Source organism: Danio rerio, chromosome 3 (assembly GCF_052040795.2).
Source record: "Danio rerio strain M-AB ecotype USA chromosome 3, GRCz13ab, whole genome shotgun sequence".
Classification (NCBI taxonomy): domain Eukaryota; kingdom Metazoa; phylum Chordata; class Actinopteri; order Cypriniformes; family Danionidae; genus Danio; species Danio rerio.
The window spans coordinates 27,299,454-27,313,749 of record NC_141023.1 but is presented as its reverse complement, the minus strand read 5'-3'; the positions used below and the strand labels follow the sequence as shown (position 1 = coordinate 27,313,749).

General features: G+C 34.3%; 1 protein-coding gene across 19 annotated transcripts in view; it reads left to right on the top strand.

The window, feature by feature from the left end:
* Positions 1-14,296, top strand: part of abat (4-aminobutyrate aminotransferase) — a 48,645-nt gene that overhangs the window by 18,176 nt on the left and 16,173 nt on the right. For all 19 annotated transcript variants that reach the window (XR_015479616.1, XR_015479615.1, XR_015479612.1 and 16 more), the window contains 6 exons: positions 2,507-2,624; positions 8,909-8,958; positions 12,023-12,103; positions 12,389-12,481; positions 13,894-13,956; positions 14,060-14,123. Coding sequence is in view for 4 of the 19 variants with exons in the window: in XM_087242317.1 (XP_087098443.1) it covers positions 2,507-2,624; positions 8,909-8,958; positions 12,023-12,103; positions 12,389-12,481; positions 13,894-13,956; positions 14,060-14,123 (469 nt within the window). In the remaining 15 variants the exon portion in view is untranslated. The remainder of the gene's footprint in view (positions 1-2,506; positions 2,625-8,908; positions 8,959-12,022; positions 12,104-12,388; positions 12,482-13,893; positions 13,957-14,059; positions 14,124-14,296) is intronic.

Sequence of the window (14,296 nt, the reverse complement as noted above, 5' to 3'; positions counted from 1 at the left end):
TCATAGGACAGTGCTTTAAAGTGCAGATAGAGAAAGACCCAAAGCATACTGCAAAAGCAACCAGAGTTTTTGAAAGGAAAGAAGTGGAATGTAATGCAATGGCCAAGTCAATCACCTGATCCAAATCTCCTTGAGCTTGCATTTCACTTGCTGAAGACAAAACTGAAGGGAAATGCCCCAAGAATAAGCAGGAACTGAAGACAGTTGCTGTAGAGGCCTGGCAGAGCACCACCAGGAATGAAACCCAACATCTGGTGATGTCTATGCGTTCCAGACTTCATGCTGTAATTGACTGCAAAGGATTTGCAACCAAGTATTAAAAAGTGAAAGTTTGATTTAATATAATTATTCTGTCCAATTACTTTTGGACCCTTAACAAGTGGGAGGCACATATGCAAACTATTGTAATACCTACACCGTTCACCTGATTTTGATGTAAAAACCCTCAAATTAAAGCTGACAGTCTGCAGTTAGGGGGCTTTCACACCTACACCTTTGTTTCGGAACGTATCTCGTTTGCCCAGTTAGCGCGGTTCGATTGGCATATGTGAACAGGGCAATCGCGCTCTGTTCCGCGCCAAAGTAATCGCTCTGAGATCGCTTGAATGAGGTGGTCTCGGCTCGATTGAAACGAACCCTGGAGCGGTTCGATTGCAGTGAGAAAGCGATCCGATCCGAGCGCGGTTATATCACAGTGTTTTATGGATATGTAATAGGCTTACGGCTATATGAAGAGAGAATTATGAGTAGGGCGGGAAGTTTCACGAGTCTCCGGATGCCCGCAAACGAGTGATGATCTCCCGGTAATCTCGCGTCTCTCTCCCAGTCCTCAAATAGGCATCGTCGCGCACCCTTCTCACCCCTCCCCACCATGTCTCTCCTCAGACACGTCACGCGCGCGCACCCTGTCAATCACCACCAAACCACCACCTCTCCTGACAGCTGAGCGGGACGCTGAAAAATAAACCCTGACACTCTGACCAATGTAAGGAGAGTTTACTCGCACGTGACTTGTTTTAGCTCTTTTGGTCCGATTAGAAACTTTGCAGTGTGAAAGCGAACCGCTCCAAGAGCAAAGAGCAACAATGTAACAATTTTAATCTCTGTTTCGGAACAACTGAATCGATTCACAGGTGTGAAAGCACCCTTAAAGCATATCTTGTTTATTTCATTCAAATCCATTGTGTTGGTGTATAGAGCCAAAAATGTTACAATTGTATCGATGTCCATATATGTATGGACCTATCTGTAAGTATATAATTTTACTCGCCTGGGAAATGGAGGCCACTCGAATGGTTTGTGAACAAAATTAGATGCACACAGCACCATATTATCTGATAATTGTAGAAAATAATTTAAAAAGGCAAATCACTGTGTAAAGCCACATAAAACAAAACAAAAATACGATGTACAGGTATATGCTGAGTTCAGTGGCTTATTAGCTGGAATAAGCTGAGGTGACATGATGGTGACCAGCGAGACCTACCGTAGTTGACACAAGTGGCCGCGCCCTTAATTATGCGGAATTAATGTAACTTAATATGAATGAAATGGATGAAAAAAAAATCTGTCCCCTTACAGTTGTCATGAATATATTAGCTATATATATATACCAAAATCGGTAAACCATAATTTCAATGAATTACAGTTTCACTTAACTCTGTATATGCTTCACGAAGGAGAGCAGGAGGTTGCTGATTGGTCAGAACACACAGTAACTTGGTGTGGAGCTTACATTTTCCCCTTCAATTGCCAAATACCAAATACAATAAGGTGTAGAAAAATCACTCTTAAATTATTTCAACCCTATTGTTAGCTAATGGATAAAAATGATCCAGGCCTTTAATCAGCAGGAAAAAAAAACTAAACAATGTTTTTTATTTTTTTTAAATTGTTAAATTTTTATAAATACTTTTGTATCTTTTAATATATTTATTTAATTTTTAAATTGTTAAATTTTTATAAATACTTTTTGTATCTTCTTATATATAAATTTGGTGACTTCTTTTTTCTAAAATGACTCTAATATTAGAAAAAAAAATCATGATGTCTGCACACATTTTAGGGTAAAATGTTTGTGTTTTGGGTCAAATTTTACACAACAAAAAATACAGTCTCACACATGCACACTTCACACCACCAACCCCTACACGATAAGTATCTGCTGCTTTACATTTTCTGAATACTGTTTAGCTAAACCTTTTACACTTCTTGCATTAGAAAAGATTTCCATTACATGAATCAAAATTGAGTGTTGATTCTGATTAAACATTGATTAAATACTCCACATTAATGAGGAAATACCTAGACATTCATCGAGTTTGTGATGAAGATTAGATTGTTTATCCATGCAAAATAGATCTGAGGATTGAAATTAAGTCCTCGAATTTAGCTGCCTTTGTTTTAGGAGTTAAGTGAAGGCAGCTTGACCAAAGGACCAGCGGTGTGTAAACAATTTTAGGACAACACAGGGGTTAATAGTAACATCTTCTCTAATGCTTTGCAGAACACTGGAGCTATTCACTTTTTCTGCAACTATGAGGAGAGCAGAGGGAATTACCTGGTGGACGTTGACGGAAACCGAATGCTGGACGTGTACACACAAATCTCCTCCATTCCCATCGGTGAGCTCAGCCAATAAACTTATACGACACAACACATGCGCATGCATTCTTTTGCAGATCACTGGCACGGTTCAGGCAAAGTAGTACAGCTTAAATGTTGCAACATCAAACACTAAAACACCTGTACGTTTTGAGATTTTGGCCTTTTTGTGGAACCAAATGTACAGATAAATCCAAAATACACATTTAAGTGTTCCTTTCATAGCATATTATCACTTTGGGTGTGGAGATTTCAATTACATTGTATAATTTAAGAATAATCGTTTTCTCCACTTTAACAGCACTTGCAGAATATTTACAAAGGGATATGTTCACACACATTATGCCTAATTAAAAATATTATATTCTGCACAAAATTGCTACAAATTCATTATTCTGCATATTTTTTTCTGAATTAGCTTGTGTATGTTATTGGGACATTATTCTAAAGTTGCAACTATTTCTCATTTACTAACAGTTAATAAATAAAGAATAATTGCAACTTTAGAATAACATCCCAGTAACGTATATAAACTATTAACTGATACTTAACAAGTCTTTAATTAGTAAGTTAACTACAGCTTATTCCTGATCTATTACTAATTTATTAGGTGTAGTTATAAGGCAATAAAATGCAGTTAACAAGTCATTTATAACTTGTTAACTTGCAGCTTTTAAGTTATCATTTGGCTATCTATAAGGCACAGTTATAAATAATTAACAAACTAATAACTTTCATTTAACAAGTCATTTATAACCCATTAACTAGCAATTAATTAATGATCTATTAACTAGTTACAACACATAGTTATTCTAAAGTGTTACCGAACCATTCATTAAAGGTGTTTTAGTCTCTTCTAATGGTCTGATTATTCTCAGGCATGTCTTAATAGGAATGTTGCAAATGTGTACTGCCAGTGTGCCCTAAGTCAGTGTTTCTCAATTGGTGAATCGCAACCCAAAAGTGGGTCGTGGGAACATTTTCAATGGGTCGCGGAGTGTGTGGTCAAAAAAAACGACAAAAGTTTAACCTATTTTGCTTATACTGGACTTTTATTTTGAAATGCATGCGCGATAACCCTACCGTTTGACATGTGAAATTTCATTTTAATTTTAGCAACAAATATGTCGAAGCGCAAGTGCAACCCCGAATATGTAAAGTATGGACCTACATATTTTGATGACAAAAAAAGACTTAAAGTCTCAGTGTGTCATATGTAGTGATGTGTTCTCACAAGAGAGCATGAAACCTTCTAAATTAAAACGACATTTAGAAACCAAACAACATGTTTTATTACCAGTTCAGTTTAGTTCATGGTAACTGAATCTTTCCTTACCCTAACCACTGTTAACAGTATTTGTCGTTTTTCATTTGTAATATTTTTATAATTTGATACATTTTGTTAAATGACCGCAATAAAATATTGTTTATTTGTCTAGGGGATTTTCTTATGATTTATATGTCAGTACTTGTTAACAAATGTTAAAATGTTAACAAATGTATGTTAACAAATAAATACAAATTAAGTATAATTCCTACAATTGTATTATAATTCCTAAAAATTTGGGTCGCGACCTGATGACCATGTAAAAATTAGGGTCCCATGGCCAAACCAGTTGAGAACCCCTTCCCTAAGTAACTCATTTCAGATTTTTGCAAAAATGTAAACAGTGCCCTCTAGTGGATTTGTCATCAGCAATCTGCAACAAAACATACCCAAATCAACATATTTTTAAATTTCACGAAAATGTAGGTAGAGCCACACATTTACATTGAGCCTGGACTGATTTAAATCCTGCAAGTGGTGTTGTCATTGTGTTGGTCAGTAGATATAAGTGTTTTTTTTTTTCTTTAGATTACTGTTGGTTTTGATAATTAAATGTCAGAGACAGTGACTCAGAACTACATGTAAGGATCGTCTGTACAAAATACAACAAACAGACCTGAGAGGCAGAATGGAGCGTCTATGTGTCATTCGCTTGCTCCATTTGCTTATTTACATTTAATCAGCCTCTACAAATTGAGCGAAGCTCCTGTCTCTCGCTCTCACAAATGCCTTCAGGTGCTGAATCACATTTAAGGAGCTTTGATTTGCCTCGCACTCGCTGCTCCTGTATCATGCAGACAGAAGTGCATTATGGGATATTGTTGTTACATTAGCGTACGCTGACAACATTCATAGTGGCACAGTGACATACACGTACATATAAAAGAGCTCTTCTGTTTTCTTGACCAATGAAGTAAAAAGAGACATGAGTTTGATTTGGTTTCCTTTATGCATAAAAACAGCACATCGCCATTCGACAGAGCTTTTATTTAATGTTGCGAGCACACATACACACACATACTGCGTGTTTGATAGTGTGAGACTTCACTTGCCCTGCAGCCTGTTCCGTTCATGTGTCAGTAAACACATGCTCCATTGAGAGCTCCTAGAAAAATTCCACCATCAGTCCTCGAAAAAAGATGACAATATCCCTTCTTCTGATTTTAAGAATTTGTTCTCTAAAAATATTCAGATACGAGTATGTACTTGTCAAGAGTTCATGTGAGGGTTACTCTGGCAGTAGGTTTCAGTACTCTGTGTAGGTTTAAGCAGTAAATATGCTTGCAATGTAGTTTGAGAAATGATTTACTTAAATTATGGACCATTTTGATGGATGTAAAAAATAACAGTAATATTAATGTATTTCCTGTTTTACACTTTGAATTTTCATAGCTTTTCAAGAATCCAAAAAGGTCCACATGTTGATAAATTGTTAATGTTAGAGGCAATTAGATTGCCTCTTGTTGCAGTTACGAAAGATCTGATCTAGACTTTACCTTGACGTAGCTTTCTGAAATGAGTCTTTCTGAAATGTATAAATCTTACATCAGCAAATTTATTGAACCTTGAGTTGTTGTTTTATTAATATTATTTTTAAAAATGAACAGAACCACAGTGGTACTGGTATCTTGTAACAACAAACACAGCAGTTTTGGGTAGACATTAAAATGCATACAAATGCTTGAAACCAAAGACAAAATTTAAAGGAAATTATAAACCAAATTTAGAGAGATGTAGTTACTGAGTATCCTCAATAAAATTCCAGAGGGAGGACCAAATGTGCCAAAGCACCTCCAGGATGTCCGCGGGGTCTGTAAAGTTTTAAAAGTTGATAAATCAATACAGAGAAATTTCAGGCCCTTAAAAAGTAGTAAAAAGTCATAAATGCCATTTTGCAAGGTAACAAATTGTATATCATTTTAGATTATGCAATGGATGGTTGTATGCTAAAGTTTGCCTGAAATAAATCTGCGAATATCAGCATGCTGTGTGGTTTATGAAATCCTGCTAGATTTGACATCATGCTGCTTTGTTTACTGCAGTAATCAAGGCAGCACCATTATTTCTGCAGTTCTATAGGCGCCAACCTGTCAAATTAGCTAGATAATTAGCTAGATCAGAACAGATTTTTATTCAATATATGAATAACATTTTAGTTTTGGATTAGTTTCTTACATTTAATATTTAGTAAATATACTATTAGTTAAAATCTCGTAAGTGGTTATAAGGTTTTAAAATGTATGGAAAGAGTCTTAAAAAAGGTTCTTAAAAGGTAATGAGTTTCACTCTCTGATTCCTGTATATACTCTAATCTCAGATCTTTCATGTAAATAGTAGGTAATTTTTTTTCTATGGTTACTTGACTCTGATTAGTTGTGCATAGTAATAATAGTATACATTTTTTGGCCAAGTATGTATATGCAAAAATTCAATAGACTTTCTTCATCATGATCAAGACACTTTCCCTGTACAGTTCAGAAGATATACCTTTGGGGACAAAGCAAAATCTTTCAAATTATTTTAAAAATTAATAATTTTGTGAATCTCTTTCCAGTACATTATACTTTTGTTGCAATCCCAAAATACATGCATCACCGTGCCAATGTCTTCCTTACATTTAAAACATCCCTGAGAACAATTGGGAAATATTCTATGGAAGCGAAATGGAGTTACAGGATAAATCCTGTGAATACATTTATAATTTTGTTCTTAAACTGAAATTAAAGTACTTTTGGGATTGATATTTGAGCAGGGAGATATCCAGTCCTCATCATAAAAAATAGACCCCAAGTCCTTTTCCCATATCACCCTTAAAGAACTAAAGGTTGAAGGACCAATATTAGACAGCAATGTGTATAATTTAGAGATTCCATTTTTCTATTTCAGTAAGATCAAATTGTACATTACCTTCTTTTAACTTAAAAGTGTGGAATTTGAAGAAATTTACAAAAAATAAATCTTTGTTGGGAAGGCTAAATTCCTGTTTTAACTCCTGAAATAATTTTATATAAATAATAAATATTTTTATTTGGCCATCACCAAATAAGTGACCGTATTCTGACAATCCTCTTGACCTCCAGTCAAAAGGCCAATATTCTGATTAGTTGTGGGACAATTGGGATTAAGCGTAATAGGTGAATTTAAAACACGACTTATTTGGGATGGATAGATATTTCTTAACATTCTTAGACACCAAAAGAGTATATGTTACTGTAAAAACACTAATCAGATGTTTGTTTTATTTTTATTTTTTTACGTTTACGTGTATATGGTAAGGAGCATAACAACCTGGGAAAGCATTTTGTGAATTCAATACCAACCCAACGTGAATCAAATATGTAAATAATCCACTTTAACTTGTGCTTAATTTGAATAATTTAGCACAAAAGTATAATTGGAAATTAAGTAGTAAAACCCCACCCAATTCCTTTGTTTCCAACCTTAAGTTTTGAAAAAAATATTAAATAACAGTTATAATTAAAAACCATATTGAATTACAGTTATATTATTGAAAAGTTCGAGGATCTTTTTAAATAATAAAATAAATAATACCATTATAACATCAAATATTATTTAAATGAAGTAATATATTTTAATAAATATGTTAAATAAACTAATGATTTAAAGCAATTAAAGTGCAAAAGAACACAACCACAAAATAAAACAATATAGTAAAAATGTGTTGATTTGATAAACAATATAAATCTAAATGACTCTTGGACAACCTTTTTATTTATTTTTTATTTTTTTTACTCCTAATTTTGCATGTTGTATTATAAGTTGTAATTGATGGAAAAGAAGCAAATGTATAATAATAATATCTAAACCTCTTTCTCACTAAATCTCCACTACCTCGTTATACCACATATAGAAAACATATAGAGAAGAAAAAAAAACGTATTTCCCATGTAAATCTGATTGAACTGCATAACGGGAATGGCAGTAGCAGCTGGTGTCATCCCATAAACGCTTTTGTTTTTATGTGCAAACACTTGTTTCAGTCGAGCTCACAGGACAGAAAGAGGCAGATGAAGCGTTTAGGACAGAATGAGCTCATCAGCGGGAGGCCTGAGGTCAAACTGTTGATCAGAGGCTTCACTTCCTGATGGGAAGACGGTTTTAAAAGGTCAAAAAATCATATTAATTATGCTGCCTTTGTAGATTTCAAACCTCAAGTCACAAATAATGGATAGATAGATAGATAGATAGACAGACAGACAGACAGACAGACAGACAGACAGACAGACAGACAGACAGACAGACAGACAGACAGACAGACAGACAGACAGACAGACAGACAGACAGACAGACAGACAGACAGATAGATAGATAGATAGATAGATAGATAGATAGATAGATAGATAGATAGATAGATAGATAGATAGATAGATAGATTTATTTTTTTGCCATAGTTTGTCTATTGTATCTGTATTTGTGTACAAGAGCTCTCTGCTGGTGGTTGCTGGGATTGCTATTTTGAGTTTTATGTAATCTGAACTTTAATTAAAAGAAATGTGTAACTTTTGTCAGACTATATACAAATGAATTACACTGCATTATGGAAGAAGTTACTGTTTACTTTGAAAGTAATACATTTTACAAAACTATGTTAGCTTTTAAATAATAAATCAGTTACATTCTGTTGACTTCAGTTTTCTAAGTCACAGACATTTATATGTAATGACATTTATAAATATTTAATTGTGGTTTATGTGAACTGATATCATTCAGGACTTTGTATTATAGTAGTATCATTCTTACTATAGTTATTGTTGGGAGAGACCGTTTCATTTATCCTCCTCAGCCTGCTAGTGTGCAAGTATGTTGCCTCCAGCTCCGACTGACAGATGTGAGTGCTTAATTCAGCTGCTGTACGCTTTGGTGTGCTTATGTGTTTACACTGCTGCATCTTTTTTACACTGCATGTATAATAATGAACAGAGCAGGTTTGAAGATATTTTGTTGTCTTCTTTTTAGGTTACAATCATCCAGCCTTAATGAAAGTGATGACCAATCCAAATAATGTGGTAAGTTGAGCACAGTATTAACCCAGTGTGTGTGTATTTATGGATGCTGCATTAAATAATAATACATGATGGTACATCTAATGCATTTTTCTTTTCTTTGATTCACTATAATTTGATTTATGGTGTAGTGTACGGAAGCTAATTTGCACAAAACTGAATTGATAGTCACTATACTTCTTAAAAAAAGATTTCAAACATTACAACAGAAGTAAAGGCAGCAAATTTAAAGCAGTAAAATATGTATTTTTTTTTGCTATTGCAATTTAAAATAATTGTTTTTGATTTTGAAATAGAAGTATATGCTGTGATTAAAAGATGAATCCTTCAGTTTTCAGTGACGCATTCCTTCAGTAATCATTCTTATATGTTGATTTGCATCTCAACAAACTTGGATAATTATGTGTGAAACTGATTGTGCAAAGGTGTTGTCGTCTTGTTTGAAAATTGCGCTTTGTAAGTCTTCATGCTGTGATCCAATTCAATTTTCCAGCTAATTGCTATAGTCGTTTGAAAAAATCAGTGTACTGTTTTGTACAGAAGGTTCAAGAACTGCATACAAATTGCTTTGCCTGTTCCTTTTGAGGTATTTTAGGCAAATTTTACAGGAATGCTAGGGGTTGAAGGTATAGTTCACCCAAAAATGAAAATTTCCTGTTATTTATTTACCCACATGCTATCCAATATGTTGGTGACTTTTTTTTCAGTACAATATATTAACTAAGTCTTTGGTGATTTATATAATGGCAATGAAAAGTGATTGGTTTTTAGATTACAAATGAATACATACAAATGATTCCAAATTAATAACCATGGCACCTGATGACACACTGAGGTCTTGTGAAGTGAAACGATTGGCCTATGAAAACAATTTAGCGTTATGTATAATAGTAGTATAAATCCACAACCTGGTCAAACTAGTATTGGCGCTTGTCTGTTTGTAGTCTGGCCGCTTTTGATGGCAAAAATGCAAGAGCACATTTAGACGGGGTTAAGTCATGCAGTTTGAGATATTTAGATATCTAGCTATGTATACTGCTCAAAAACATTTTTTTTAGCGATATGTTTGTTTATTATATATTTAGATAGATATTTGTGATTGTGCCACCAGTACTTTGGACATTTTGTTGATGGAAATGCCTAGATGTGCACAAATTTTGATAATGCACATTAAAAACACGCAGTATACACAACTGAGTAGGATAAACTTTTTGTTTGATAAGCAAAGATGCACATAAACTATGATAAAAACACTTTTACTGAACAAATTCCAGTATGCACATTAAAAAAAGGTCATGTGAATTTTTAATAAGAGATCATGTGTTGATAAAAAAAAGCGTGTTTATGGATAAACCAGCAGGCTGAGCACATTGTAAAACATCTGGGGCCTCATATACGAAGACTTGCGTTGAAATTATACTAAAACATTGCGTACACACAAAGCTGTAAATGTGCGTACGCAGTAAAAAATTCAGATGTATGAAACACTGCATACGCAGAATCACACGCATATTCTCTTTGTACATCTGAATTAACATGAAACTGAGCTCACGTGCACAAGCGCAAAACCCCTCCCTGGCTCCTCCCCCATATGAATATGCTAATGACTTCACTTTGGCAAAACCAAACGAAGAAGCAATGGCAAAAGCAAGAAAAAGCCAAAAGCTTTGAACAAAATGTGAATTGGCGGTGCGCCTATCGGAGGTAGACCGGAGAAAAACTGTGTTATTTGTTAGTCTGTCCTCTGGAATTAATAACAAAAGAAAAAAAAACAGAGTGGGAGAGCTGATGCGAGTAGTGGGGTCTTGTTGGACACCTCATTGGAATAATGTAATTAAGTGATAGTCGAGCGTACATGAGCAACGCGAGTGGCGTAGCTCTTAAAAAGCATGGTAACATGTTTTGACAAAATTTTTCCTGAACCCGGTTCGAATCCAGCATCTGATGAACTTTTTCTTTTTTTCCCATTACATATCAGATTTTACCTACTCTTCATCACGAGAGGACAAGTAGGAATCATTATTAAGTGTGTGTATTATGTTAAGCGCATTTGAACATCACATATTATTTGCACATTTATTGAATGGAAATGTTTTTGATTCATGTAGCCTGTGCAAATTCATCTTCAGATGGCGCCTTTATAGCAATGTGCGTGCAGTAGATTGCTCCGATTACATTGGGCAAACCGGCGATCGCTGCAAGTTGCGCTTTAATGTTTGGCAGGTCAACTGTATGGTATGGAAACCTTATACACCTGCTAGACATGCAGATGATCCCGTCTCATACAGCTGCCAATGCACGGCTCAAAGATATTTTGTAGTGTGCATTTTAACATGATTGCCTCTAGGAGTTGCCAATGAAAATAAAACAAACACACACAAGAAATGCACGTACGCCAGGCATGAAGTTGGTGTAGACCATCGCACATTCTCACGTTCATTTCATCGTTAGTAAATCCAAACGCGAGCATAAAATCTGGCATACGCAAAGTTTTTGTGCATACGCACCGTTGAATACATGGGGACTCTGAAATGTTGTTTTGGTCATTTTAAAACGCTGTTTTACTATTAGTGTTATTATATTAGTAATAGCTTCAAAAATGTTAAAGAGAGTCTGTGCTCCACGTCTCCTGCCTTTAAACACCATTATGCTTTTATTGCACCGTCTTAGGCATCTTACACCGCCTTAGGCGTAAGTAATTTGTCAAATTAAGGAAAGATTGATGCAGCTTCTTCTACCGCAACAAATTCCGTTTTTACTGTTGATATTTGGCATCAGGTGATCAAGAAGGGACTATTTTGTTCTCTTTGACTTGTTAAATGCAAACGCTGCTTTATGTGCACGTGTTTTATGTAATATTCCCCTTTTGCACATAAATTTAATTTGCATCTTTGGATGGAAACATAACTACCTACATCTTTGATGACCTTGGGGTTAGTAAATGAAAATTTTCATTTTTGGTTGGAAAAAAATGACTCTTTATTAAGAAAGTACATAAATGTAGAAAAGGGGGAAACATAAATACAAAATAATGAAACTCTTAGGTTGACTGTTTTGTTTTTAACAGAGTGCATTTGTCAACCGGCCGGCACTTGGTATCCTGCCACCTGAGAACTTTCCAGAGAAACTGGCGGAGAGCCTGTTGTCGGTGAGTGTTAATGCACACATGAACGATGCAATATCAGCGTTTCCAAAAACTACCAAACAAGCTGATAACAGCATATGTGTCCTGCTGATAATCCTGAAACTGCTAAAAAGTAGTGTGAAGCGTTTCAGTGTCTTCCTCAATAATGAAGCTGCAGATCCCAATTCTTTAAGATCATCTTCATTTTAATGAAGTCCTTTTGTTTATTTAACCAAAACCTTCTAAATAACTGTTTTTCAACATTGGCCTGAAATGTTTTGTTGTAAATGATTCTTTCTTCAACATCAGATCGCCCCCAGCGGGATGACAAAAGTGCAAACCATGGCTTGTGGCTCCTGCTCCAATGAGAATGCTTTCAAGAGCATGTTTATCTGGTACAGAGTGAGTGCCCTTTCCTCAGTTTGCTCTTGCACACACTGAACAATCACAGTTGAAAAAATAGATTACTGCTATTATTGTGAATAACCCTGTAGATAGAAAATTATTGATTGGTAAATTTTAGCATTTTAATTATTTTTGTGGAAAATTTAATTTATGTTAAATTAAACATAATAGGAGAATGTTATACAGGGTTTCTGCAGGGCCTTAAAGTCTTAGAACTTAAATTTGTATTTTATGACATTTTAAGTCTTTTACTGAAATTTTGTGTTGTAGGTCTTTTAAAATCTTTTTTAACAGCTTTTAATGTTCTTTGTTAATGTATTGCTACCACATCCCATACAATCACCAACAATCATCTCAATAAAACTTTAAACTTACAAAAAGCCTAAAAAGGTCATTTTTTAAAGTCTATTTATCGTAATGATTTAATTATTTTCCTTACAATAACACTGTTTAAAAAGTTCTCTATCTATTTAGTGCTATTTTGCTGAGAAATAAAATCTGAAATATTTAATTGTTTTATTATTATTGTATTATTAAATGTATTAAACTATAATAATTTTTTTATCGGGCAAAAAAAATATTTTCCATCTAGGCCATTAAAAAAAATAAAAAATTCTTAGCCTTTATCCCTTTATGATTCTCAAATTTCAGTCATAATGGTCTTAAAAGGTGTTAAACTCTGTGAAACATGCAGAAACTAAAAGATCAAATTAATACATTGCACAGACTATTATTCATACATATGATCATATATCAATATATAAACTAGGGCTAAACTTTAGGTAAACACATTGTATTGGTCAAGATTGTAATTTTTTAATGCAAAAAAAACATATATTGGTAGTTTATTGTAAAGATGTTGTATACATATTTAAAATATAATTTTGAAAATGTTCTATTTCAAAAGTATATCAAAACTTAATTTAGAATTTCAAACGGTTGTCTTGTATCTTCAATTATTATCCTTAATCAGTCAATAAATTTTATAATAGGACTATATCTATATCTAATATTTTTGTGCAAAAAATATTGAACAAAAAAATGACAAGTTCCAGTTATATAACATTAATTGCAAAGTAGATTTGTCATGTCACATTGTCATTTTGTATTCATGTCATCAATTAATTGTCATTTGATTGACAGTCCTACTTTATGCGCATGAATATCTCCTAGATCAGGGGTTCCCAAAATTTTCAGCCTGCGACGCCCAAAATGGCTGTAACTATATACTACTATTATGGATTAAATATGGTAATTCAAATGGTTTAAAAAATTTATTAGATTTTTGGAAATCACCAAGCGACACCTCTTTGTTGTCCTGTGACACCCCCTACCGTTCCCCCCTCCTACTTTGGGAAGCACTGTCCTAGATCATCTAATATCTTTTATTTCTCTCTAATGGTTTCTAGAATAAAGAAAGAGGATATGCAACCCCCTCCGAAGAGGAAGTCGGCACTTGCATGGTCAATCAGGTTAGAGAAAATATGAAAGATGCTCATTATGCATATAATTTTCCACCACCAACAAATACATTTTATACACACAGTTTTCTCTCTCATTCTCTCTCTCTCTTAGAGTCCTGGATGTCCAGATTTGAGCATTTTGTCTTTCATGGGAGCTTTCCATGGGAGGACTTTGGGTAAGTGCTTGAAAATGTTGTCTTTTGCTAGAGCTCAGATTCAGAGATCAGTGGCCTGGCTTTACATATATTTTGCATTGCATTTGATTTCCTGTGGAGCTATTCGTATCAGATGACTTCATTTGAACAGCAGATGTTTTGTTTTGCCTGGAACATCGGCCCTCTAGTATGCG